The sequence below is a fragment of the Arvicanthis niloticus genome, chromosome 29 (assembly GCF_011762505.2).
Source record: "Arvicanthis niloticus isolate mArvNil1 chromosome 29, mArvNil1.pat.X, whole genome shotgun sequence".
In the NCBI taxonomy this organism is placed as follows: Eukaryota; Metazoa; Chordata; class Mammalia; order Rodentia; family Muridae; genus Arvicanthis; species Arvicanthis niloticus.
The window spans coordinates 25,746,553-25,773,143 of NC_133437.1; the positions used below are offsets into that span (position 1 = coordinate 25,746,553).

Sequence of the window (26,591 nt, forward strand, 5' to 3'; positions counted from 1 at the left end):
GTCCCCTGTGATGCCCACATCACTGTGAGGCATCCAGAACCAAACTGTACCACCCTGGAGGGGCTGCATATGGTGGACACATGCTGATGTGGGTTTGAGATGAGGTGTGACTTACAATAATGACTTTATTTTATTTTAACATATTTAATTACAGAACATAAAATAGCTGGGGGGGTGGGGTGGGCCCCAGCTTGCCCCACCCTGAGCTACCAGGAGGAGGCCTCCCTGATGACCCTCTTTTGGGGTCTTCCTATGGCAGGGTCCTATTGCTTTACCAGGGGAAGAGCCATGCAGGTGAGGGGGCAAGACCTCCTCTTGGCCTCACCCCTACCAAGGTTGGCCTTCCTCCAAATGCCCAGGCTGTGCCCTACCCCCAGTCTCAACTCCTCCTTCCTCTGACCAGGAGCCTGTGGTCTGCTGCCCCACGCTGCCCCCACCCCCTCTGCAACCTAAAGGGGAATAAATACAAACTTTACAAAGTAAAAGGGGGTCCAACGTTGCCCTGGGGCGGGGCAGCAGGCCGAAGGCGGGGCCATCCAGCTGGGCAGGCCCTGGTTTACTGCAGTAGACAGCCTCACATCATTCCTAGCTGCAGCAGCGTGTTGGCGTATGCCATGGGCTTGACGTTGGGGTGAGGCTGCAGCAGGGGCAGAAGGAGAGAGACAGTCAGAGGATTTGCCCATACATAGCACACACCCAGGCTGTGCCCTGTCCTAGGTCACTCACCACTGCTGTGAATTGGTGGAACTGGGGCCGCAGGTCGGAGCCCTGAAGGTGGATGTAGGAGGCTTTGTTTCCCATCTGGTCACTGTAGGGACAGGAGCAGAGGGGCTTGTGTGGTTGGGGCTGGAGATTTTGAAAAGGTGGGAAACAGAGGGAGGGAGAGAGGTCTGAGACAGGAAAGGGATGCAGAGGAGAGAAGATGGAGGAGGCACACTTGCCATGGAGAGATGGTGGTGCCAAAGAAACCACATTGAAGAGCTGGGGAAAGCCACGGAGAGGTGGGGGAAGCAGAGGCAGAAAGAGGCAGTGGGAAAGCCTGGAGACCTGATCTATACTACCCTAGCACTGGAGGTATAGTATAGGGACAGAGTGACACGACACTGTCAGGTCACAGCCTATCCAGGAACAGGAGCCCATGCAGCCCCAAGTTCTGGCTTTCTCTACAGATACTAACAGGAGAGAGTAGACTTGGATGAAAAGGCTTTGTTCTAAGGGAAGACTTATCACCTGGGGGTGGGGGTAGGGGCAGCAGAAGGCCCACAGGTGTTCATCATATCAAGTATGATACCAAGTATCCACTCTTAGGTGTCCTTCCTATGGTGGAAGTTTCCCACCATAGAAGTTAAAGCCAAAACCTGCCAAGGTGGCTCATGCCTGTGATACCACTACTAGGGAGGCCAAGACAACAAACATGCTGTTAATTTGACACCAGACTGGACTAGGGTAAGACTCTGTCTCAAAAGCCATACATACATAATTCACACAGAATAACCCTGTGGTGCATGCCTTTAATCCCAGCACTTGGGGAGGCAGAGGCAGGAGGATTTCTGAGTTCGAGGCCAGCCTGGTCTACAGAGTGAAGTTCCAGGACAGCCAGGGCTACACAGAGAAACCCTGTCTCGAAAAACAAAAACCAAACCAAACCAAACAAACAAACAAAAAAAGAGAATAATCCTGTGGCTTGGGCAAAGAGTGAGAGGAGTAGACGCACCAATAGTTGGGGGCAGAGAAGACGGTGACACAGCGGCCACCATGGGCCACTTCGTAGCCCTCGGCTTTGACTTCATGGCTGCGGATGATGTAGTCCAGTTGATTCTCCTCCAGGAAGGCCTTGGTGACATCGGGTCCAAACTGGCAACTCACGCCACGCTTGCTGACGGAACGCCCATTCTGGTAGGAGCAAGGGAACAGGAGACTCTGGGTAAATGAGGGCCCGGCTCTACCCCATCTCAGTCCAAATCTACAGCCAGACACCCAGCTCACCTGTGGCTGGGGATCTGACCACAGCAGGTCACACATGGGACCTACGGGAGAAGGGAAGAGTGTCAGAGACTTACCTGTTTCCCAAGCTTCATCAGACAGGTGCCCACCCCACAGTACAGTTGGTAGGAAGAGTAGTGAGGTCTCACAGGGGTGTGTTGAACTGGACTCAGTTTTCCTGTATCTCTCATTCCATCCATTGTAAGCCTGCTGCTGGATGGAACTTTACCACTCCAATTTAGAGCAGGCCCTCTTCTTGTCCAAAGCCTCCTGTGGCTCCCCACTGCCAACAGCAAACTCCATGTTCCTACCAAGGTCTGTAGCTCTCAGGACATGGCCTTGGGTCTTATGTCTAGCAAAAACCTCTGAGAGCCAGTTCTAGTCACTCCACCCTTGCTGTCCCTCTGCATTGGCCACACCACTGCTTCTCTAGTGCAGCTCAAATGTCACCACCCCACAGAGTTCACTTCACCCACATCATTCATGTCCTCAATGACACAGTCTCTGGGACTTTAACAGGTGCCTTAATTCCTCATTCTGGGTTGAGGGAAGTCAACGAATGAATGAATGACAGGTGTGTGTCAAAGACTCTGATGTTCCCCAGCCGACACGGTCCCACGCATTCAGGCTGCAGGTGGGAAATCCACATAAGGTCCATATGGGTCCAGGCACTACTCTCCGTGCCTGGGCCCACTCACCTGAGTCTGGGGGCTGCCGATTCCGCTCAATCTTCCGGATGTCATCCAGAGTGACACCATCTTCGCTGAACAGGCCTCCATGCATGATCTAGGGGAAACACATGCCTCTGTGAGGAAGGCGCTCCCTCTTGCCCCCTCCCCCACACCGGCAGGTTGCCTGCCTTGCCCCCCCCCCCTTCCCCACACCGGCAGGTTGCCTGCACGGTGAGAGAGGCCGAGACTCCTCACCAGCACTTTGCCATTGATACACTGCGCCAGCGGCAGCCACTCGAACACCTCGCTGAAGAGCTCGTACATCTGGGCTGTGTACTTGGCCTTCACCTCGCCCTCGAACCCATAGATCTGGTTCATGTTGTCCGTCTCGTGGTTGCCTGGCCATAACAGAGGGACAGGAGAGGACCCTCAGCTTCCAGTTTATTTAGTATATACCTACCTGGTAATCTCAGGTACAGACTTGGGGACAGATGGCATTACTCAATGATGGCCAGCTGGCACTGAACCTTGATAATGAGTGCCCAGCTTGCTACTCAGCTGGAACTTTGTGCTAGATTAGTGTCCCCAGGGGGCTGTTCACACTGCTGTGTGTGAACTAGAAAAAGGCGCCTTTCGTCCTTGAATCTTTTGTCTGGCACCTGCCAGCAAAGGGCACAGTGAATGCCCATACTGAGCTGCCTATGGCAAGTGCTGCACCTCTTGTGGTGCTGCTGGGGCAGTGCAGAGCCTGTTCAACCTTACATGGCGGCCCCGTGTACAAGCTTGCTGAATTCACAAAGTGCATGGCTATACTACTCTAGGCTTTACAGATGAAGACAGAAGCCCAGGGGAGAAAGTGAAACCCTCCTTACCTCGAAGTAGATGAAAATGATCTGGATACAGGAGCTTAAAGCCAAAGAGGGTGAGGATAACTTCAACAGAGAAGGAACCGCGGTCCACAAAGTCGCCATTAAATATCTTTCTTGTTAAGGAAACTGGTTCAGGTGGTGGATGGGCCAGGAGGGCAGTCAGTCCTGTCCCCTTGGCTCCAAGGCTCCTGCCAGTACCTCCAAAGGGGGTGTACCCCTGGCCTGCCTTTGAACTGAAGCTCCCCAGGATGGCCCCAAGGACACAACCTTACCTGTCTTGGGGAAGCCAATGGCAGAGGCAGCCAGCTGTTCCCCAAGAGCAGTCCTCAAACTACAGGGGACAGGCCCCATCTCCCAAAAGTACACAGCCTAGAAACTCTACACAGAGGCTAAGCATCAGAAACTACATGTCAAACTCGTGAGTAAAGGCTGGGGATGTGGCTCAGTGGGTGGAGAGGATGCTGCACACAACAAAGCCTTGGGTTTCATGCCCAGCATTGCATCAACTGGGTGTGGTGGCCCATGCCTACAATCCTAGCATGAGGAAGAAGGGAAGCCGGAAGTTCAAGACCAGCAGGAGAGCCCCAAACAAAATAAAGCAAACACCCAGAGGCAAAATAGCACCACCCCCAACAACCCTGTGAGGAAGACCCTCTCACCCCATAGTACAGATGAAGGAAAGAAAGCAGGAGAGCTGGCCTGCTGGAGTGGAAGGCTAGGTGGCCAGGTGTTCAGGGTAAGTGCTGCCTGTGTGGCACCCTGTAGCAGTGAGGGAGAAGCGGGGCCTGCACCTACAGGCGACTGTGCTATCAGTAAGATGAGGTCCCTGTGTTCTTCCCTGGTGGGGTCAAACCTGTCCACATGAGGTAGTGCTGAGGATACATAGGGGTTGGTCTCTGAGGGTAAACCGTTGAGCTCAAATATGTTGAGGAGGTCATAGAACTGGCCATGGGTGTCTCCGCACACTGTAATCTTCTCTGTCTGAAAGAAAAGAGGCCACCGGAGAGGGAGGGGCCCAGAGAGAGATGTGGGGAGGGGGCAGAGGGAAATGAGGGGTGAGAGGTCACAACAGACCAAGAATCCATGCAAGACACAATGGTAGGGGACACAGCAATGAGGAAGGCAGACAAGTGGGAGAGGTGTCAGGCACAGAGAGGAGGGAAGGTTGTGTAGGTGGGTTTCTGAGGTTCTGAGCTGGGAGGGACCTCCCACTGCTCATCCTCCCTTGACCACATGCACCCCTCTACCCTGCACCCACAGCCCAAGGCGCACCTCTTTCAGCGTCGTCTCCACCAGCGTGCTCAGCTTGCAGAGGACTTCTTTCACCTGTACTAGGATCTGGAAGATAGGGCAGGCTGTTAAGTATGGCTGCCTGGGGCTGGAGTCCAAGCTGCTGCCCTTCAGAGGCCCACAGAAAGCCTCAGCTGCCCAGGAGCTACTGGGAAGGCCTGGACTACTGGATGCTACCCAGGAACAGGAAGAGAGGTAGCCCTCAAGTGGCAATCTGATCTGGCCTATGTGTCATTTAAACATCATGATCAGGGGCTTAAGACACGGCTCAGCAGTTAAGAGCATTGGCTGCTCTTCCAGAAGACCAGGGTTTGATTTCCAGTGCCCACGTGCTACTTCACAACCTTCTCCATCTTCAGTCCCAAAGAACTCAGTGCTGCTTTCTGCCCTCCACAGGCACTGCACACATGCGGTGTACAGATATACACAGGCAAACAATCTAAACACCACCATGATTTCATACAGGATTTTGGTTCATCTTTTAAAATTTGTCAACATTAGGAAACAAAACTGTGGGATTACAGTATAGGAAACCTTATAAAAAGAACCAGCCTAGAGCCAAGGAGATGGCTTAGTGGGTAAGAGCACTTGCTTGGCAAGGATCTGAGTTCAAATCCTCAGCACTTTGGTGTGTGGGTCTGCAGTTCCAGCATTGAGGGAGCAGAAACAGGCAGATCTCCAGAGCTTGTGGGCTAGCCAGCCCAAATGAAAGGTGACTTCCAGTTGACTAAGACCCCATCTGCCCTCCCCGGCATCTGAAGGTGTGTATAGGAGTGGATGCATACATACATACATACATACATACATACATACATACATACATACAAAGAGCTAGCCTGCACACATGTAAATGCCATGGTCATAAAGGTCCTGAAAATATAAGCTTTTGGGGGCTGGAGAGACGGCTCAGCAGTTAAGAGCACTGACTGCTCTTCCAGAGGTCCTGAGTTCCCAGCAACCACATGGTGGCTCACAACCATCTGTAATGGGATCCGATGCCCTCTTTTGATGTGTCTGAAGACAGAGACAGTGTACCCATGTACATAAAATAAATAAATCTTAAAAAAAAAAATAAAAAACACATTTTAGCTAACATAGTGAGGCAGGAGAATCACTTGAGCTTAAGAGTTAGAAACCAGCCTTACCCAGGTTTTGGTCTTTTGCTTTTTCAGACAGGGTCCATTCACAATGTATCTCTGGCTGGTCTAGACCTCCCTATGTAGACCAGGCTGGCTTTGAAGTGCTGGGATCAAAAGTGTGTACTATCATGCCCCGCACAGCCTGGGATAGTAAGACCTTGTCCCAACAACCCCCTCAACCACCTTAAACATATTTTGGGGGAACTTCAGGAGAAATGAAAGCACCAGGACATCAGTTGATACAACTTGCTCACACTGAACACAACCTTGAGGAAGTCAAGTGTGTCTAATCTGTGTTTTAGGTTTTATGGACAGCCTTTTGGGCTGTCTATAATAGTTAATACTCAATTGTGTCCCATCAAGGAGACTAGTGAGTGCAACACAGCCCCGTAAGGGGATGTCCTTATTTAGGATACATGTTATCATGGTTACAACTGATTCTCAAATGTTCCTGGAAAAGCAAGGAATGGAGTCCCCACACCTGTGAAAAGCATGTGGCTGTTAACTTCTTATCTTTCAACTTCCTTATAGGTTTAACCATTAAAAAAAAAAAAAAAAAAAAACTTGGGGAGAAGATGAAGTGTCATAAAAACCCAGGAGGCAGCCACTCTGGTCAGGTAAGGAAGCTGCAAAGGACTCTTGCTGCTCTATGGACGGGAACAAGCCAGACAGCCAGCACTGCACTCACAAAGAAAACCAACAAATCCACCCGAGAGCCACAGTACAAAACTCCTAAAGGAATCACACCACAAGGCTGGTGGCAGGAAAGTGGCTCCTGTTAGGGGTAAGTACCAGGGGAAGGCAGTGACACGTGTGGCTAGCTGTCATAGAAATAAATGACTTGAATTATCTGAGAGCTATCCTGACCATGCCTGTCCTCTCTTACTCTTGTCCCCAACTTAAGCCAGCTACACTCTTCAAGAATTCCTTTCTCCCATGCCTTCCCAAGGTCTTACTTCTGAGCTTGGGCAGTCTTCTAAATTCTGCCCACCACCCCCAAGTGCTGTGGTATTAGATGAGGTCAGTTTAGCCCTCAGCATGGTGCCCAGCACAATATCCTGTCCTAGGAGGGCTGGCAGTGGCAGGCCCATTCCCAGGTCCCAGGTGTGTGTGTGTGTGTGTGTGTGGCACAGGAGGATGTGTTACCTGGTAGGCGCACTTCCGGTGCAGTTTCTTCTGTTCCTTGTACCACTGCATGAGGTCTTTCATGAAGGTGATTGTCACTTTGCCGTCCTCAAGCTTGGGTCCGCTGTATTCATCTTCAATGGCTGGTGTATGGACAAGGGGATTAGTTATGGGCTTCAGCCGTGGAGGGGCAGGGAGGGAACCTGGCTCCCAGGGATTGGGTAAGAGATTGGGCAATGAAGTTTCCCACGGTACTGTGGTACTCCTGGATCTTAGCATCGGCCCACAATTCCTGCAATGCCTGGATTCTGGCCAGTTCTAAGCAGTGGCTTCCTGCTTTGGCAACTGTCCTTTGAGGAGTTGTTTCCCCTCCCTTTGCCCCACATTCTAAACTCAATTAGCAGTGGCTAAGGGGTGACTGCTAAATAATCTCTTCAGATTCAGAGCCCAGAGCACCTGCTAACCTTCGGGTGACATCAGAATGTGAGCCACTCTTTCTCCCTAGTCCTGTGTATCAGCAGTACACAGCATGGGGAGCGTTAGATTGCACTGCAGTCATACACGCATCTAAAGAACGGTGGGCACTGCAGGTCCAGAAAAGTCAAGGTCCACTGTGAAGATACTCTGGCCAGAAGAAAGATGCTGGCACACACCTTGAATGACGATGACCCCATCCTACATGTGGCATCCTCTCCTAGATAAACCGAGTGTGTGTGTCTGGGAGGGAGACAGACATGCTACCTCCTGCCACATTCTTAGGAGGCAGGCCTTCAAATACAGCCGATTTCTCCATCAACTTCTGGCTCCCAGGTACTGGCTCCTCAGTGTTAAGCAATGGCTAGTGGTTTAACTCAGTGTCTATGCCTACAAAATGAAGTCTCTGTAAAGACTGAGGCAAAGGCAGGTCTCTGGGAGTTCCTGGAGTCTAGGACCTAGGCAGTAGAGCCCATGGAGGTTGCTGGAGGGCAGTTCTTATGCTCATGTGCCTTCCCTCTGCAGCTTTTCATCTGCAGACTGTGTAACAGACTGGTAAGGATCCTTGTGGGTTCTGTGAGTCACTCAACAAACTAATGAAACCTGAAGAGCCGACTGTGGGAGCCCTGATTCACACCTAGTGGGTCAGAGGCAAGGTCAAAACAAATTTGGAACTCTGAACACACATCACTGTGGAGGTGGCAGGTTCTGCACAAGTACCATGGCACATACATACATACTCACACACATGATAATCAATGAATGGTTTTCAAAAGTGGGGAGTGGGGGTGACTTGGGGCTGTGTCTCAGTTTAAACATCGTAATCAGGAGCTTGAGACACGACTCGGCAGTTAAGACTATTGGCTGCTCTTTACCGACTTCAGTCAGAACTGATTTGAATCAGAGCAATGTACAGATGGTACCACTGCAGACTGGAGGGTCTGGTTACTGGCGGGAGAAATCTGGATACAGTCTTGGTGACCAGGAGTCTGTGCTGAGTGCTGAAAGAGATGGGGAAAACCCATGTGCTCTGCCCACACATCGTCAGCACTAGTGTTACAAGTAGGATTTGCTAGGATGGCTGTGGCTTACAGAAATGTGGTAGGGGAAGGGACAAGGTGAGGGGAAAAGTAAGGGCTATGACTTCTGGGTGGCCACGTGGTTGCCCACTGTACAGTGCTACAGCTGTGCTGTGCTCTCACTAAAGGCACCAACTCTACATTCTACTAAGAAAATGTGAACTGCTTAATCTCTTGGCGGAAGCTTCCAAAGATGGCTAAAACTGCAGCACAAAGAGTGTAGGGTCTGATGCTGGCCCGAGACCAACTTTTTAGCCTCCAATAGCAGCAGGGGAAGTCACACAGGGACAACAGACAGCACTTCCAGGACCTCTGGTCACCAAAAGTGAAAGAAAGGGCCAAAGGAAAGACTGAAAACACTCCTGAGAGCAGAAGGCCTGGGACTGAGGCTGTCTTGGACCTCATCATCAGCCTCCCAAGGAGCCTTACTGCAGTGCACTCTAAAGGCTTTGACTCAGAATGGTGCAGAGCAGAGGGACACACTGGTGCAATGGTTAGTGTTAGTTACTGTCAACTGGACAGAGTCCAGAATCACCAGGAGATGGGCAGCTGGGCATGTCTGTAGGAGGATTATCTTGATTAATCGAGGTGGGAAGACCTGCCCACTGTGGGTGGCACCATTCCCTGGCTGGAACCCTAGACTGTGTTAAGAAAAAGGAGCTGAGCAGCAGCAGCTACATACACTCATCTCTTTCTGCTTCCTTATTATGGAGGTAATATGATCAGTGCTTTATGCTGCTGTTGCCCTGGCTTCCCAGCCATGGCCTGTACTCTTAAACTGTGTGCCAACATGTCCAGCCCCCTTTCATTACGTCACTGTATTGTATTATAGCAACAAAAAAAAGAAACTAAGACTTCTATGGTACACTACAGATGGCTGCACACAGCCCAGACATGCCAGGTTACTTCCCAGGAACAGCTTGCCCGGCACCAGCTACTGTAATATGTGCTCGCCTTATATGGGGTGTCTGCCTCTGTCATCAGTGCTGAGAGGAAGGACACCCCAGAGGAGTAGCTGATTTGTTTCTTGTGCAAGCCATATGGGGTTGTGGACCCTCCCTGCCCCATGGAACTTAACTGCCACAAACCCAAAATCAATTCAGAAGCTCTGCTATATTTGGGGTCCCCACTCCCCCTTATAGGTCTGAGAGATGCTACTAAAGACATCAAGCAAATGAGCAGGAGCACAGACAAAGAAGAAAGGAAGCTGTACTTAGGGTTATTAAGAAAATAAGACAAGGGAGGGCTGGAGAGATGGCTCAGTGGTTAAGAGTACTGGCTGCTCTTCCAGAGGTCCTGAGTTCAATTCCCAGCAACCACATGGTGGCTCACAACTATCTGTAATGCCTTCTTCTGGTGTGTCTGAAGACAGCTACAATGTACTCATATAAATAAAATAAATTAAAAAAAAAAAAGAAAAGAAAAAGAAAATAAGACAAGATGTGTGCTGGTACGTGCATATAACCCTAAAACTTGGAAGGCCGAGGCAGGAGGATCTTGAGTCTGAGGGTTTTTTGAGCTTTACAGAGAGAAAAGATGAATAAAGGAAATGAAGAGGAGGGCCTGGCGAGATGGCTCAGTAGGAAAAGAAAGGCTCTTCCCGGGACCCACATAGTGGGAGGAGAGAACTGGAGAGAGCTGGGTTTCCACCCACAAGCCATGGTGTATACCCTCATCATGCACATACAAACACACCCCACACACTCTCACTCCACATACATGCACAAACCGAACAAAGCCAAGAGGAAAAGGGTCTAAATATAAATGACATCACAGCTGGGATGGGGCAAGGGAGGCCCTGCCAAAGCCCAAACATTAAGGGAGTCCACAAAAAGTTGCTCTATTTACCCGTTTGGAAATGTTTGACATTTCGAAGAGATTATGGTGAGAAATCTGCTTAGACATTGCTTGGAGCAGCAGACATACTAATAATACAAAAATAACAAGAATTGAGATTTTAGAGATAAAGAGTAGGTGTCTTGGCTCACTGACCCCACCCTACCCCAGAGACTACAAGCAGTAGATCAAAGGGTTAGAGGGATAGAGAAATCCCCAAGACCCCTTGATATGTACTGTGGTGCCTAAATATAAGGGTTGGAGTTGGAGAGATGGCTCAGCAGTTAAGAGCACTTGTTGCTCTTGCAGAGGCCCCAGGCTCAGTTCTAAACATCCACATAGTGGCTCAAACTACCTGTAACTTCAAGCCCAGAGGATCAATACCCTCCTCTGGCCTCTGAGAACACGAGACACATAAGTGATGTACAGATATACATACACACAGGCAAAACACCCATACGTGTTGAAATAAAATTAATAAAAGACTTCAAAAACTGGCAGGACTGCAAGTTGAAGGGTAACAGGTGTCTTAAATGTTCCCAGGGGCTGATGTATCTCAACACACGTGATGGACATACCCCCTCCACCTGGCTGTACTGTGGGATGTACACAGCACTGGGCTATGGAGTCCCCTTCCTGGTGGGACTAAGTGAACATGTAAACTGGAACTGAGCTGCTCAAGCCACCCAAGCCCACATCATATGTGGCAGGGACAGAAGGGCTGGCCTGGGCACATTTCTATGCTCACTAAATCAGGAACGGTCAATGACCACCAGTAAGTAGTTTCTAAATATCCCCAGTACACATGCAGGAAGTGAATGGCTGTGGGAAGCCAACAGAAGGTGGCTATCATCCTTGCAGCCATCTTGAGCCATATACCCTGACAAGAGACTTGTTTACAATAGCCTACAACAGCTGAGCACACTCTGATAACATCTTGTTTTAGATACCCAGGATCTTCCCTTGGGTGTATGAGACTTAAAGGTGTGATTTAGAGATAAGACCTAAGGGCGTGACTTAAAGGTGTGGCTTAGAAGTGAGACATATAAAAGGTAAGAGGCAGACAGAAGAAATTAGTAGGCACTTGAGACTCAAGACAGGCAACTAGGATTAGACACTTGTACTTGGAAGAGTACTTGAGACTTGAGGCAGGTAACTTGGAACTGGGAAAGAGACTAGCAACTGTAGAGTGAAAAATTATTCACGTGACTCTAATCATTTAGGATGAGTACCTCTGAAATGTTCCACTATTTTTATGTTTTGTATCCTTGACAACCCCTTACCCCCCTTCCCACTCCCCTGGTTTGTGGTTTTTCCCTTTAAAACCCTCCTCAGACTGGCTGGCAGGGTCGAACTCTACTCCTGCACGAGTATGTAGTTAGACCGCTGGCTGCCAGCTCTCTTCCCTAATAAACCTCTGATGATTGCATCCAGGTATGGTTTCTTGTGATCTTTGGGTGGTCGTGAGTTCCTGAGACTTGAGGAAGGGTCTCCCGAGTTTGGGGGTCTTCACAACTAGGAACTAGAAACTTGGGACTTGGTACTAGAAACTAGGGACTTGCCGGGCGGTGGTGGCGCACGCCTTTAATCCCAGTACTTGGGAGGCAGAGGCAGGTGGATTTCTGAGTTTGAGGCCAGCCTGGTCTACAGAGTGAGTTCCAGGACAGGCAGGGCTACACAGAGAAACCCTGTCTCGAAAAACCACAAAAAAAAAAAAAAAAAAAAAAAAAGAAAAAAAAAAAAAGAAAATAGGGACTGGGAGAGAAGAGAGACTGAAAAATAAACGGAATTGAATCACACCTGGTCTAGTCTCCATTCTTCACGTCTGTCCTCACTCTCTCTCTTGCTGAACCCCGACCCGCGGACTGGAGCAGCTTGGGGCAGTGCGGACTCTAATAGTTTAGCCCCCAAGGCTTTTGGCAGTGTGGGTTCCAACACTGCTAGAGCGGTCTGTGACATTTTGGCCCCCCAAGCGTGAGGCAGAGCAGTTCTCAACATTTTTGGCACCCAGTGTGGGGCAGCTCAGGCTGCAACAAACAGCCATGGGAGCTTCAGCACTGCAGAGCGCCGAGTCTAGACATGTCCCCTCAGGTACAGCATGACTGCTGGGAGCTATGGGATAGTCCTGTGGGTGAACTCTCTGAAGAGCTGGTGAGTCAAGGTGATGCTGGTGGCCTCAGGGGACTACAGATGGATTGTGACAAGACTCAACATTGACATTGCCTCTGGAGACTGCTCTTAACATCTGACCATGGCAGGGAAACATGCTCCTTAGAGCCAGGTCACCAGAGAAGAGGAACTAGCACCCAAAGAACTGGCTGGCTAAGCTGAGGGGAGATACCGGGTATGATGACTCAGCTCTGTAAGCTCAGCACTTGGGAAGTTGAGGCAGGAGGACCATCATGAGTTTGAGGCCAGCCAAGATTAGAATGAGATTCTTTAAGACCCTGTCCCAATTCACAGAAACCTTGGACTTGCACACCTGAGAAAATCTAAAGGGGTATGTGCCTGGATCCACTTGTCATCTGGAAGATAGGGAAAAGAGGACACAGCTCTTGTCAAGAGAGAAAGATGCCACAATAATCCCACTGTTGCTTGCTCTTCCCCTTCTCCCCTTCCAACCGTGAAGCACTGTCACAGAGTACTAGAACCTGGGGGGAGTCTTAGGCAAGGCACTATAAATCTTATGCCTGAATTCTTCAGGTCCTGATGGGGGCAGGTGATATCCACACTCCATCAGGCAAAATCAAGGGTGACAGTGAATAATAAGACCGCCTCACTCATAAGACATGGTGGGGAAATGGAACCAATGCACCCTGTGCTTAACCAGAAGTGAATGGACCAGGGCAAGGCACTGGTTAAGATGTGACAAAGGAAAAATCCTGACACCCTGAGCTTAGTCATAAGGACTCCCATTCTTATGATTAAGATGGAGGGAGAGGGATAGATGGAGAATACTGAGATGGAGGGAGAGTGCTAAGGAGGACAGCAGTTGTAGGTGACACCTACATTCTCAGATGTCCTCTGAAACCTTGGCTTTATCCATCAAGTGTGGCAGGGATGAGTGTGTAGGGGGTATACAGCTAGGCCTACTCACTCATGCTTTCGATGTCCAGAGAGTCCACAACAGAGCGTCTGTGCTCATCGCCTGCAATGGCTCTCTCAAAGGCCTTCTGCTTCACAATCTTGCTGCACTCCTGGTACTTTATCTTGGCATCCTTGTCATTAGGCTTCACCTTCACCACCTGGTCAGGAAGAGCAAGGGAGGAGGTGTCACTCTCTGGAGGACCAATCACCTATCCCAGAGGACCACCAGGGGCACTGTGATCTTGTTGGCTTGCACTACTCTGGGCTGAGTCAGACCACCCAGGGGCTACCACATGTAGCAGAACAACCCTGGACTTGTGTCACCCAGGACTCTTTTTACACTCCACACCAAGCACAGCAGAGCTGTCCCACAGGGTGGCTTTAGAGACCAGGGCTTTAGCCCAAGCAGGTGCTCTCACTAACAACTCTGACCCTGTTAAAACCAAACAGGTGTCCAGCTGAACACACAGCTCTCAGGTTCCCAGTGCAGCTGGTGGGCGGGGCTATAGTCTTAGAACAGCGGGACTCTTTGCACCTTAGTGTCCCGATCTGTGAAGTGGGGGTCTGTTGGAAGGACTAAGGACTTGGTATACAAGAGGGACTCTATAGGTGGCAGTCAGCAAGCAGTTTGCTTTCCCTGGGGCTTTTTTGAGAGACTGGGGCTCCAATTTTCCTGTTTCCTCTGGTAATGGGGATAGGAGACACAGCTCAAGTTCCAGCTTAGCCAGTGATGATGGGGGAGCCTGGGTTATCTCACCTGGCCTCAGTTTCTCCTCTCGGAGGGGACACTGGCAACAGAGTCCCCTCAGAGAGCTGTAAGAGTAAATTAGGGCCCACTTTTTAAGTCTCCAATAGTCAGTTGTGGGTGTGCAACTTTGGACTACAGTAGTTAAAGGAGTCCTGCCTGCTCTGCTCTGCCCTGATTCCTGCAAACCCGAATCCCAGGAGCTCAGAAGACAGAGCTGGGCCTGGTGATGCATGTCTGCATCTCAGCACTTGGGAAACAGAAGCAGGAGAACTGCACACCAGGCTAGTCTGAGCTATGGAGTGAGACCCAGGGCAGAAGACTTCTCTGAACCTCTGCTTGGTTACCATAACTATACCTGGACATGCCTGATGTTCTGTTGTTTAACAGATTCCTCGAGATTGAAACATTCCATCCTACAGGGAAGGTCTTTAAGCAGAGAGGTAAACAACTCAAAATAGCTTTCAGAAAGTCCATGAAACTGATTGGATTCACTAAGCACTTCCCACCCTTTAGAATAGCCAAGCTACAAAGAGGACCAAGACCAAATTAGCTGCCTAGAAGAAAAAGAAAATAGTTGAGGTGCCTAGAAGATGCTTAGATCAACTGAGTCATTCGGAAAGGACACTCTCCAACACGCTGAGCTGCCTGCATGCTGTGCAGGGTGCTCCAGGCCCCCAGCTTTGTGAGATGTCACCCATGCTAGAGTGGGCTTCGGTGGTATGACTTGATTCTGAGTCATTTCTGCTCCTGCTGTAAGTAACCCCTCACCCACACTCCTGTAAATAACCCCAATAAAACCCACTGCTTTACCATGTTGGACTCTGGTGGTATCTGAACTTTGGTCTGTTGTGGGTTCCCTATATGAGGTAAGTAAGTACACGTGTGTTGCAATCCCCACCCCCACCTCTTTGTCACTCACCTGCTGACCTACACAGCCAGCCTAAGATTGGGTTCCCCACAGCTTCCGTGTTATTAGATGGAGAAGGAAGTCCTAGGGTTGGTCCTCAGAATGCTCCCCAACCCCAAAGCTAGCTGGCTAAGTGAGTCAGAGCCTGGGCAAAGACAACCGCTACTCCCTGCAGGTGCTTGGCCAGCAGCAGGCTAGGCAAGCCTAGGCTGGGCCATCTGCCAGACAGCTCTACTGGGGTGTGGGTGTGGTATCAAGCTCCAGGACTGCCAGCTTTAGGCAGCCTCTGGAATCCTTCCTAGGGAGAGGCGGGGAGGCCAGTCTCTATTTCCCAGGATTAAAGTCCACATGGCTCCAAGCCTGGCCCTCAAGGCCCGCCCTATCTTTTTCTGTAGCCTGGTACTGCCTCTCACGGGTCCCCAGGATGTCAGCTCTCCTGTAGGCGAGGTCATGCTGCCTTTGCCCACACATTTCATTGTTAAATCTAACCTCTTTTCTGCTCCTCTCCTCCAGGAAGCCCCAAGGCTACAGACAAGTGTGTCCTCAAGCAGAGAATGAATGCCTCCTTGTGTCCTCAAGCAGAGAATGAATGCCTCCTAAAGGAAGAAAGGGTAGCAAGCAATACCTAGGAGATGCATGTGTCTTCAGGTAGGCTACAACTAAGGAGAAAGATGGAGCTGGTGAGTGACCCTTACTCACTGGATCTTCTGTACAGCTCTATGGGGTGGCTAGGACAATCCCCACTAGACAGAGTGGTAAAGTTATTAACCCAAAAGCCAGGGTTCTGTGCACTCCTGGATGGCAGCTCTCACGTGGGACAGTGCTTCCCTCCTGCAACCTCTCACCCCTGGGACAGGGCTAAAAGCTCTCCATATTCTGGGTTCTTGCCTTCCAGACAAGACACATGTCCTGCTTACTCAGGACCCCCAGTTTCTAGAAAACAGGGAGCAGTGCTAGCACTCCATAGAAGGTTGGTCTGAGATTTTACTGCTGGCCCACCCTTGACCCAGCTGCAGCAAGCAAGTACTCAATTCCAAGGCCTGTTATGCCAGTGTTTATGAGTGCTAGGACTTACTGACAGAAAGATGGCCCTATCAAGCTCCTCTCCTGGGGAAGGGTATTTGTTTCACACTACAGGGCTCTTCAGAGGCCCATTACAACAGAATTTAGTGCCAGCAACAGACATTTTCTCTCTTTTGTTTGAGGCAGGGTCTCACAATGTAGCCCAGTCAGGCTTGGAACTCATAGTGATTTGCTAGCCTATAACTTCTGTCTCACAAGTTCTGGGATTAAAGGCATGTAACCGTCACACCTGGCCCATAGACATGTTTTAAAAAGTGGCATCTGAAGCCAGGTGCAGTAATGTGTCCAAGATTCCTGTGATTCTGGAAGCCCAGACAGGAGAATGGCTTGAACCTAGGAGTTCAAGGCCAGCCTGGGTAACATAGTAAGCAAGGCTCTCAAAAAAACAAAACAAGGAGGCTGGAGAGATGACTCAGAGGTTAAGAGCACTGACTGCTCTTCTAGAGGTCCTGAGTTCATTTCCCAGCAACCACATGGTGGCTCATAACCATCTGTAATGGGGTCCAATGCTCTCTTCTGGTGTGTCTGAAGACAGCTACAATACACTCATATAAAAAAAAAAAAAAAAAAAGGAAAAAAGGAAAAAAAAAAAAGCCATAAACAATATACTCTATGTGGACTGCATCTGTGGCAGTGTTCTGTGATATCCATATGGTTCATGCAGACATGTCATTGGGTAAAACTAAGATCTGAGCAAGGTGCACGTGATCTACCACACTTTTGAAGAAATGAGTTTTTTAAAAAAACTGATACCTTAAAAAAAAACCAAAACCAAAAAACTGGTATCTTCAGGGACAGAAGGTACAGTTCTGTGGCACATGCTTAATATTTGGGAGGTAAATAGCATTAGATGAGGTTGTGAGGTTAGGTCCCCTTGATAGGATTAGGGGCTTAACACAAAGAACATAATGGGAGTGTGGCTCAGTGGTAGAGCCCCTGCCTAGAATCCCCCAGTGAGGGGCTGGGGGTGTGGCTCAGTGGTAGAGCCCCTGCCTAGAATCCCCCAGTGAGGGGTTGGGGGTGTGGCTCAGCTGTAAAATGCTTGCACATCCCCAAGTTTCATCCTTAGCACTGGAAAAAATATATAACAAATGGCATTGCTAGCTGTCAGGGTTCACTGGTAGTCACTACTATAAGCCTTGGGACATGTGTTTGGGAACTTGGATTTGCTGGGATTGCAGAGACCATTCAGGGCATGTACCCTCCATCACAACACTTGCAGCAGACCCAAGGCAGTTCCATATCAGCTGTATGGCTCTGTTGGCAACAAGAACTGCATTCTCTCCACCTGGGAGCAATCCAGACCATCAGAGCACTTCAGTCATTCAGGCCACCTGCTGTGGTGCCCCCCATTTGTCAGAGCTGGTATAAGGGATATAGACCAGCAAGAACATAGGGCATTATGGCTCACCTGTAGGGCATAGAAAGATACTAAGGTTTGGCCCAAAGGAGCCAGAGAGTGTATTACACAGCAGAGAAAAGCCAGGCTTCCAGCAGGTAGACCGTAAGGTGCCCCTTACACAACATACTCTTCCTCTAGTAAGTGAATCTACCAGGACATACCCAGTGTCTGAAGGATTAACTAGGTGTGATACCATCAGTACTACCTGCCCGGAGGGCAAGGATGATGCCAGGAACTTATATGACACAGATGGCATGGTTAGGAGCCTGACTCTGGGAACAAATACCACCTCCTGGGGTTCCTGGGAGACAGCATGAGAGTGACCTATCTTACCGCTGAACCTCAGTTTCCTCACTGTACGTACATCAGGGATCAGAGTGGCTCCTGCTGTGCAGGGGACCCTGGAGATAAAATGATTGTCCCAGCATGAAGGTTGCCGGCATGTGAGTGCTCAGCTGAAGACCAAGTGTGACTGTCCCCATTTTGTCTGTATCACTCTATCAGAGGTGTCACAATGTACGTCTAAGAAACACAAGGTAAAGTGTAGCATCAACCAAACAAAACCCACAGGCCCCTCAGGCAGGGTGAAGAGTACAGGACGACTCTCCCAGGTCTTGCCTGGGCTTGCATAGCTGATCTGTGTTCCAAGTGCATAGGAAAGAACACAAGTAATCCCAACTGAGATGTGATCCAGGAGGGGGGGGGGCATAGCAAGGAGTAAGTGTGTGCAGGGCCTCATGGTAAGGAAGACTGGCTACTACTAGGAGTCCAAGGCATGGCCCCAAGTGGGAGAGCAAATAGAGATATGGCCGGGTCTTTGTGCCTTTGCAATGTTCTGGCACCAGCATAAACTAGGGGCCTGAAGCCCACTTCACCATGGCCCAGCTTTGGAGCAAATCTGGAGGCCATGACTGATGCAGAGTGAAAGGCAGGCCCTCTCCAAATACACCCACTCACTCAACCCTCACAATAACACTTCAAGGCATGCCTATGTGATCCCTTGTTTCTGAAGACACACATATACCCAGTTCTGAGCTGAGCTGGCCACTAACTTAGACATCCAGGAGACTGAACACTCTGCGCCTACACCTGACTCTAGCCCATAGGAAGAACTATGCCAGTGGCCGTGGACAGCTCATGCACGCACCCATGGTAAACATGGTGTTTTACAGAATAAGCTATCTTTCTTCCTGCTGAAGATTGAGTGCTGGTCACAGACAAGTTCAACTATGGAGCAGGGTTCCTTCCAGGTGACCTTGCAGGAGGTGTCTCCTTTCTATATAGGAGATACAATCACGCATGCACAATGCTCGCAGCAGTGCTGAACTCTGTCCTTCAACCCCATGCGCATATAGATGAGGAAACTGAGGCTGAAACATACAGGAGGCAGAGTCATGGGCTCATTTGCTCTAAGCAAGGCCACACACAGTTCCTGACCCAGAGGCCAGGGCCTGAACATGTCCTCCACGAACTCCAACATCTTCCAGGAGGATGTCATGGGCTGGGAGCTGCCATAAGCCCAGCCTCTCAGGCTTGGAGAACCTAGGCTTGTGCTGGGGTTTCACAGGCTGATAATTTATGCTAGTTTAGTTTAGGGTGTGGCTCAACTTCAAGCAGATTCTGCAAAGGGCTCTGGACTTTCCTCATTCACCACTGACCCACAGAGTCTGGACTCCAGCTCAGATGCGGCATATCCACAATCTCCCAGCCTCATAGAGAATGCAGTTAGACGCCAACCTCAGGAGCACTTTAAAAAGAACCTATTCCTCACCCAAAGGAAAGACATTTCTCTCAGCCCAGAGTGGCAGAGACCATACACCAGAGCCACAGCTGCTCAGGATATGGTCACTGCTAGTCACCATATTCGAGATTAGGATGTCATGGGCCAATGCTTGGCTGCCCCTGACTCGTCGTCACTTCCTTCGTCCCTTCCTACTTCCGCCCTTTGTTAAGCCTTCATTTAGTTTGATCCTAGGCCAGGCTGAGTGACCAGCTCTCTCCTGCTGCAAACATGGCTCCTCAGCTCTCCTGGGGCCCTGTGCACATGACAGAAAGGACTATGTACAGCAAAGTAAGCAGTGATCCATTCCGCACTCAGAGTCCCCTAAGCAGACAGCTAACTGTCTGGAGGAAGAGAAATGCAGTCAAGGGCCACATTGGCTCCAATCCCAGCACTGACACGTATAAACTGGAGCCTCAGCCTCCTCACTTATATGACGGGGCAATCTCATCCCCCTCTCTGGGTGGTCATTGTGACTCAACCAGTCAGTCTCTGTGAGGGGGCACAGAGCACACCTGTCCCAAGGGCATGCTCTGGTAGTCCCTACTAGTCATGAAGGCTGTCACAGCACATCACCTGTAGATAGTGGGGGATGAGGAACTGTCCTCTGGGTCCCCTCTCTCACCTCCACATGGGAGCATGTCCCTGGGGGCTGCCCCTCTACAATGTATTGCCTTGCTCTACATTCTTGGAAACACTACTCTGAACCTACAGTCATTTTCCTTGCCTGCTCAGTGACATGGGACTCTCACCTGCCCCAGAATCTCAAGTTGTCAATGGTCTGTGCAGTCTCTGCTAATAACTGCTATCATTGTTACTAATCACCATGACTAATAACAACCAAAGCAGTTGCAAGGCTGAGCTATTATCGACCACAGACTATGTGCCCATGCTGCTCCAAGCATGTACACAGAAGAAACTCTCCTACAGCCACTGAGGCTGGACCAGTTTTCAACATACAGAGGTACACAGGAAGGCAGAGAGGGCAGGTGACATGCCCAGGGTCACAGAGCACATGATGGTCAAGATGTAGCACAGGAACTGGCTAGAGGCCGGCCTCATGGCCATTATCTGGATGAGCCCTTGTATAGAGGAGACACAGAATGGCTTCTCCCCACCTCTGGTGCCACCCCTCCACATCCACCTGGCTAGGGTGCCGGGAGCTGGCCCATGCCCGAGGCCCGGCTCACCGTCTCGTAGTCACGCAGGGCAGCCCGGAACTTGCCCAGTGCCATGTTGCTGGCTGCCCGACGGTAGTAGCCTTTGATGTACTTCTTGTCAAGCTCGATGGCCCGTGTGGCATCGCCCAGTGCATAGCCATAGCACTCAGTGCGCAGGTAGGCCAGGCTGCGGTTGCCATAGTAGATGGCATTGTTGGGGTTCAACTCGATGGCCTGACTGTAGAACTTGATAGCGTTCTCGTAGTCCTTGGCTGTGGAGGAGAAGAGGCATGAAGCTCTAATGCTGCAGGCAGGAATCCGCCCTAGGCTCGGATCCTTCTTACAGATGGGGAGACTGGGATTCAGCATGGAAATCTGCCCCAGATGTCTGACCACAGCCCAGACCTTATGGCTCAGGCCACAGTCTCCAGCACCTGAATTCTACAGTACAGCCCAGTACAGCCCAGCCCAGCCAGGTTCAGGCTTTCCCCAAGTCTCCCCATGATCAGAAGGATGTGCCAGGGAGTGCTAGGGCTGTGATCTGAGCCAGGCAAGCTGAGACTACCTGATCAGGGAAGGCAGACAAGTTCAAGGGGCGGGGAGACCAAGAGGACAAAGGAAGCTCCTTAGGATGCAAAGAAGAGGTGCAGCAGCTTCAGAGGACCAAGACCTGATAGTGTAGGAGGGCAGGAACTGGGGAGGGAAGGATACTATAGCAGGCCTAGACATTGGGGCTCCAAGTGTGGAGGGGCAAGGGTTCCAGCCAAAGGCAAAAGGTCAGGATTTAAGTGAACCATGCCACAGCTGGGCCCTGAGCTCTCTATCAACCTGTGGGATCCTCCTATCTCAGCATAGTACCATCTGGTGCTCACCTGACACAAGCCAGAGGGCTAGTTCAAGGTCAGAGTCCCAGTCAGTACAGGCAGAGGTAGGTCTGACCCCTCCTCCCAAGGATTCATTAAACAAACAACAGAACCAAGGCCCAGGCTGGAGGACCATGTGCCAGGGTCACAGAACACCCCAGGTCATATGTGCCTTCAAGCAACCTGAGGGAGAAAGCCATGTTACCTCATCTCCAGATGAGGGAGGGTTCAAGTTCAAAGAAGGAGAGCCTGTGCTTGATGTCATATGTCAAAGAGGCAGGTGTGGATTGAGGCAGGCAGAAATGGCAGTGTCTCCATTCCCATCCCACTAAGTGTCCTGGTAGGAACCTGGCACAGTGCAGGCTTAGATACTCTCAAAGTGGCCTGGCTTCACTTCTTTTAGGCTGGGGATACTTGGATGACTTAAACACGCTCTTGGTACTTGAGTTTCTCCTACCACTCAGCCTGGAGGCGTGGGTGTTCCTGCCCTGACCCCACTGCTCTGTAGAGCACTCACAGTAACCTTCATGTTCTGTTTGCTAAACCCACACACTATGAAGGACGGTGTCTGTCTCCGAGCTCCTGCCTTATCTAGGAACACAGCTCTGCCCTCAAGGGACTTAAGGTCTTTCCAGGAGCAAGATCTGACCCCAGATAACGGGGACAGAGTGCTTAGGGCTCAGACAGCCCAGGGGCCAGAGTCAAGCCCTGGGGGAGAAATGTGAGCTTGAAGTAATAGGCTTCATGACTGAGGAAGGAAGTGGCAAAGGATGATAGAGGAAGGAAGGATGAAGGAAGGGACGCTGTAGACAGAGACCAGAGCTGGAACAGGTGGTCCTAGAGGATCAGCGGTCCTTCCTGGACTTCCATCACATGGTACAAATGTCTCCTCTCAGGAAGCCCTTTTTGACCTCCCCCAGCTTCTCTGTTCCAGCTCTGCCACTCTGGTGGTCTCCCAGGCCTGTGAACCTTAAGATGGCAGGACCTAGAACTTCCCAGAAGGCACCAAAGGCAGAAAGACTTAGGCAGTACAGCTTAGAAGAACCCTCCCTGGAATGTCAGCACCCCTGAGGGCTTTGCTGTCCTGGCTGGGCTCCAGAGGCTGCTGGTTAGTACTCCAACCAGTGAGGTGAGACTTCATCAAGTGGACGAGGGAGTGCAGCAGGCACTTAAGTGCAGTTAGAGAGCTTCTCCCTGGAGCCTCAGACCTTTAGGCCACAAGTAAGCACCTGAGAACCTGGATGGGCTCAGCCTCACCCACACAACAAAGGAGGGAAGAGAGTACAAGTGAACAGGAGGCCTCCACCATGAAGGCATCCACCAGCTGTCACACGCCAGCCTGGGGCCATCCTTCAGCTGCAACCTCTGGGTACAGTGGGGTTCAACTGTGTATCTGTGTCCACGGGAGGAAACCCCTGAATCATGATGCAGTACTCCTTACCCTCAACCCTGACCTGAGACCATGAAGATCCTTGGGTGAGCACAGCCTTCTTCCTCAGGGAAAAGAAAGAGCAGAAGCTTACTTCCCTTGGATGCTGACTGAGCTGGCGGCTAGGCTCTGTCCCCAGAACCTTTACAGTGGGTTGCGCTCACCGAGGAACCCTCTATGTTTGGGGGTGGGGATGTTCTGAGTCCCTGAAATTTCCCCTTTTCCTCCACAGGGTACCCTTCTTCCCAATGAGTCTAACAGGGAGAGCTGAACTGAGCACGTGGAGAGGAAGAGGATATCCGCCTTCTGCTCACACACTCTGACCCTGGGCAAGAAGTTTCACTCTGAGTTGGCTTCCTCTATAAACCAAAGTGGCTGCTCCCTGCCACCCACAACGCCCCAGGCAGGGTTCAGCTTAGAAGTACATGGCCACCTTAGGGGTGCAATGAAAGTCAGCTGCAATTACTCTTTTATTGGAATCCTTATAGTCTGAGCCTGGGGTTCTGTGCTTGCCACTGCCTGCCCACAGTAGTGGGAGGTCTGGATCAGGAAGGGTACTCCTTCAAGCCAGCTCCAGGCCAGGCCCCGTGGCTGCTTGCCCAGCCCTAGGTTCCTGAGAGCCTAAATCTCAGGACCTGGGAGGTAGGGGTGGGGATGAAGAGTCCCTCCCGAGGGCTAACTCCTTCCCCCACTTACCCTCAGCAGCAGTAGCCCCGTTTCTGGTTGATCTTTTCAGGACCCAGTAAAAGATGATTGTGCCTCCAACCAATATACAGCTGGGCCTGGCCACCAGGTGCTGGCAGCCTCCAATTTCCCAAACCCTGCAAGCTGGGCATACTGTCCTGATAGTAACTCTCACACCCTTTAACTTCCCTTTTTTCTAGCAGCCCCACCCCACTCTAAGCTCTGCCCTCCCCTGCAGAGTCCTATTCTGCTCTAGCCTGTATCTTGGACTCCCAGCTTCCTGCCCCTTGTCTTTTAGAAGGCATGAATCTGGACCAGCTTTAGTTCTCCATGGCCTCAGCTGACAGCTCAAGTCTCCTCCCATAGCCTGCTGTACCCTTCTGTCTGTAGCTGCATCCTAACCCTTCTAGCCACCTTCACTCCTGCCCCACTCACCTTGGTGCCAGGCTCCACTCACCTTTGGGCCTTAGCCACCTGTTCCCCTCCCCCTCTCCAGGCAGCCAGCCTCAATTCCTCCCACCAGCCTGGTGCAAGGCTCCACCCCCTCACCTGTCCTCCCTCCCAGTTTCCTCTCTCCAGTCTGGCCTTTGAATCCAGTCTCTGAACAGCAGGGAGAACCAGTACCTGTACCCAAAGTAACTGGACTACTCTCTTAAACCCCTCCACAGTTCCTTGCCACTGTTAGGATGATACCTATAAACCCATGGCCCTCTAACTCTGGCCTCCCCTCTTTCCTTGCTATGTCTTCACAATCCTCCTGCTTCAGCCTCCTGAGAACTGGGAGGACAGGCATGCATCACTATGTCTGGGCTTATCCAGATGGGCCCACCCTTCCACTCTTAAATCCTTCTTACCCTTGCCCCCTCCTCCAGATCCATTACAGCTGGGTCTGTTTCTCTTTCGGGCAGTATCTGAAAAAGCATTCCTAGGGACCCCACCTACTCCCTCTTGGCATCTGCCCTCCATTCTCCATTCCCCTTCAGAACTGAGACACTTGTGCCTGTTGTCTCCAATTCCTCACTTGCATTCACCAGCCAGGGTCTTCTGCGCTATCAGCCTCTTTATCATCCACAACTGCTCTGTTAACATCACCATATTCATCTGGGAGCAAGACCTCCAACGGACAATACCTGGGGCTAGGTGATCGATCGGGTATGGCTTTCTTTCTGGAAGAACCTTGTTTTCTTAGCCTGTGGCACCTTTCCTGGTTTCTCTTCCATCTCAGTCACTTCTCCTTAGCGACCCCTTTCCAATGTAAACATGAAAACTCCATTCTAAGTTCTCTTTAGATCCCACTCTTGGGTGACTTCATCCATTCCCAGGGCACCTCCAACCATATAGGCTGGTTACACCCGGAATTTTCTCCAGTCCAGACTGGCCCATCTACCTACTCAATGCCCTTTTTTGGACAGCCGAGGAAACCCAAAACTCGTCTTTGCAATGATTTCACAGATTTTGCATGCTCTGGCCTCTTATCCTAATCTTATCTTGTATCAGTCTTCCCCTCATTCCCCCAGTTTGCTCAAGCTCCAACTAAGCCAGTCTGTTTTCATTCATTCTCCACCCCAGGGTCTTTGCACTAGATCAATGGTCAGACCCACGTGTAAAACTCCTTCCCAATTCTCCTTTAAAAGCCTCTTCTCCAGGCACTCCCGACCTCACCATCTAAAGCAGACTCTAAGCTGTATTCCCTACTTTGTCACTTTGACCCAAAGTGATCACAAGTTAGCAATTATTGGTTCTACTTAAATCCAAGTCATGTTTCATTCATTGCCACGGCCTCAGAGCCAAACACAGACCGTGGCACATGACACTTATTTAATACAAGTGTACTGAAAGAATGAATGAACGGAGGAGACATGTCCTCCCACATCGCACTCTTAACCCAAGATCACCCTATTCCTTCCTGCTCCCCCTCTATACCCCACTCCTTTCCTTGGATCACCCCAAATCGCCTTCCAATATAATTATCCACCTCCATCCCCATAATTCCCTTCTCTATTGGGCCTTCTCTCCTCAGTTGGTCATACTCACCTCAGGCCTCCCCGCTCGGCAGCGCCATCACTGCCCTAAACACATGTCACTATTTGGTAGCGCCCTCTTCAGGTCTGACCACCATTTAGCACCTCTGTCCAGGTCTCGCATTAGGTAGCACTCACATGTCGGCCCCCTGCTCGTCCCCTATCGTTTAGTAGCGCCTGCCTCAGTCTCTCCAGTGAGTGGCTTCTGCGTGGTACTCCACTTCTCAGTAGCTCTACCCCGTCTGTCGTCCATCCTGGGCCTCCTCCTCGCGCCGGGCTACTCAGTAGTGCTTGCCCGGCGCGCAGGCTGCCGCTCCGCGTTGCCATGGTTCCCCGCGGGGCCTGGCACCCCCACGGCCTGGGCCACTGTCCACCCTCCCTCACCCCGGTCCGGGCCGGACGCACCTTTGAAGTAGTCGTTGGCTTGTGTCTTGAGCTCCTCTGCCCGCTTCAGAGCGCCATCGGCTGGGGGTTCGTCTCGGGGGGGCTCAGCACACTCAGTCCTCTCGCCCTCCGCCATCGCCATGCCGCAAAGCGACCCCCACCCTGGCAACGGCCGCTCGCGGCTCCAGGCCGAACCGTCGCGAAGGAGTGCCGAGTGACCGCCGCCGCTGCCGCACAAGTGTCGTAAAGCGCGGGCCCCAAAGGCACTCCTGACGCGCCTGCGCGGCGTGCCCCCCCCCCCCCCCCCCCCCAGCAGAGCGCCCGGAGGACAAGGTGACCAGGGGATATCCAGACAGTACACTTAGAAGTAGCCAATCAGAAAGGCGATAGGGGGCCGTGGGTGTGGGGGCAGGCCCGGAGGGCGCCTGCTCCCAAAGTTTGCGAGGTTGCAAAAGTTTTATGGGCCTTGGAGATCCCGGCTCGTTAGGGTTTGGTAATTGGGTTGCGATACTCCGGCGGATGGGGCTGCTTTCAAGGCAGCACCCTGCCCAACCGGGAGCTTGCTCTGGAGCTGGGT

At 51.1% G+C, this 26,591-nt stretch overlaps 1 protein-coding gene across 1 annotated transcript; it reads right to left on the minus strand.

Moving 5' to 3' along the window:
* Nucleotides 1-107: 107 nt before the first annotated feature.
* Nucleotides 108-26,251, minus strand: Ppp5c (protein phosphatase 5 catalytic subunit). The gene is made up of 13 exons (XM_076927383.1): nt 26,036-26,251; nt 20,664-20,905; nt 13,564-13,711; nt 7,099-7,220; nt 4,796-4,861; nt 4,406-4,504; nt 3,527-3,632; nt 2,910-3,052; nt 2,682-2,769; nt 1,987-2,027; nt 1,715-1,893; nt 727-808; nt 108-637 (listed from the first exon to the last, which is right to left on the minus strand). The coding sequence occupies exons 1-13, from the start codon at nt 26,154-26,156 to the stop codon at nt 575-577; spliced, it is 1,500 nt and encodes a 499-aa protein (XP_076783498.1). The 5' UTR covers nt 26,157-26,251; the 3' UTR covers nt 108-574.
* Between the last annotated feature and the right edge of the window lie 340 nt (nt 26,252-26,591).

Bases quoted from the DNA above. Each gene is read 5' to 3' on its own strand.
- Ppp5c (XM_076927383.1), bottom strand. From the start codon at position 26,156: ATGGCGATGGCGGAGGGCGAGAGGACTGAGTGTGCTGAGCCCCCCCGA. The intron at 3,633-4,405 runs GTATCCTCAGCA...TTAACAAGAAAG, and splicing joins CCTCAGAGACCAACCCCTAT to ATATTTAATGGCGACTTTGT. The intron at 638-726 runs GTGAGTGACCTA...CCCCTGCTGCAG, and splicing joins TCCACCAATTCACAGCAGTG to CCTCACCCCAACGTCAAGCC.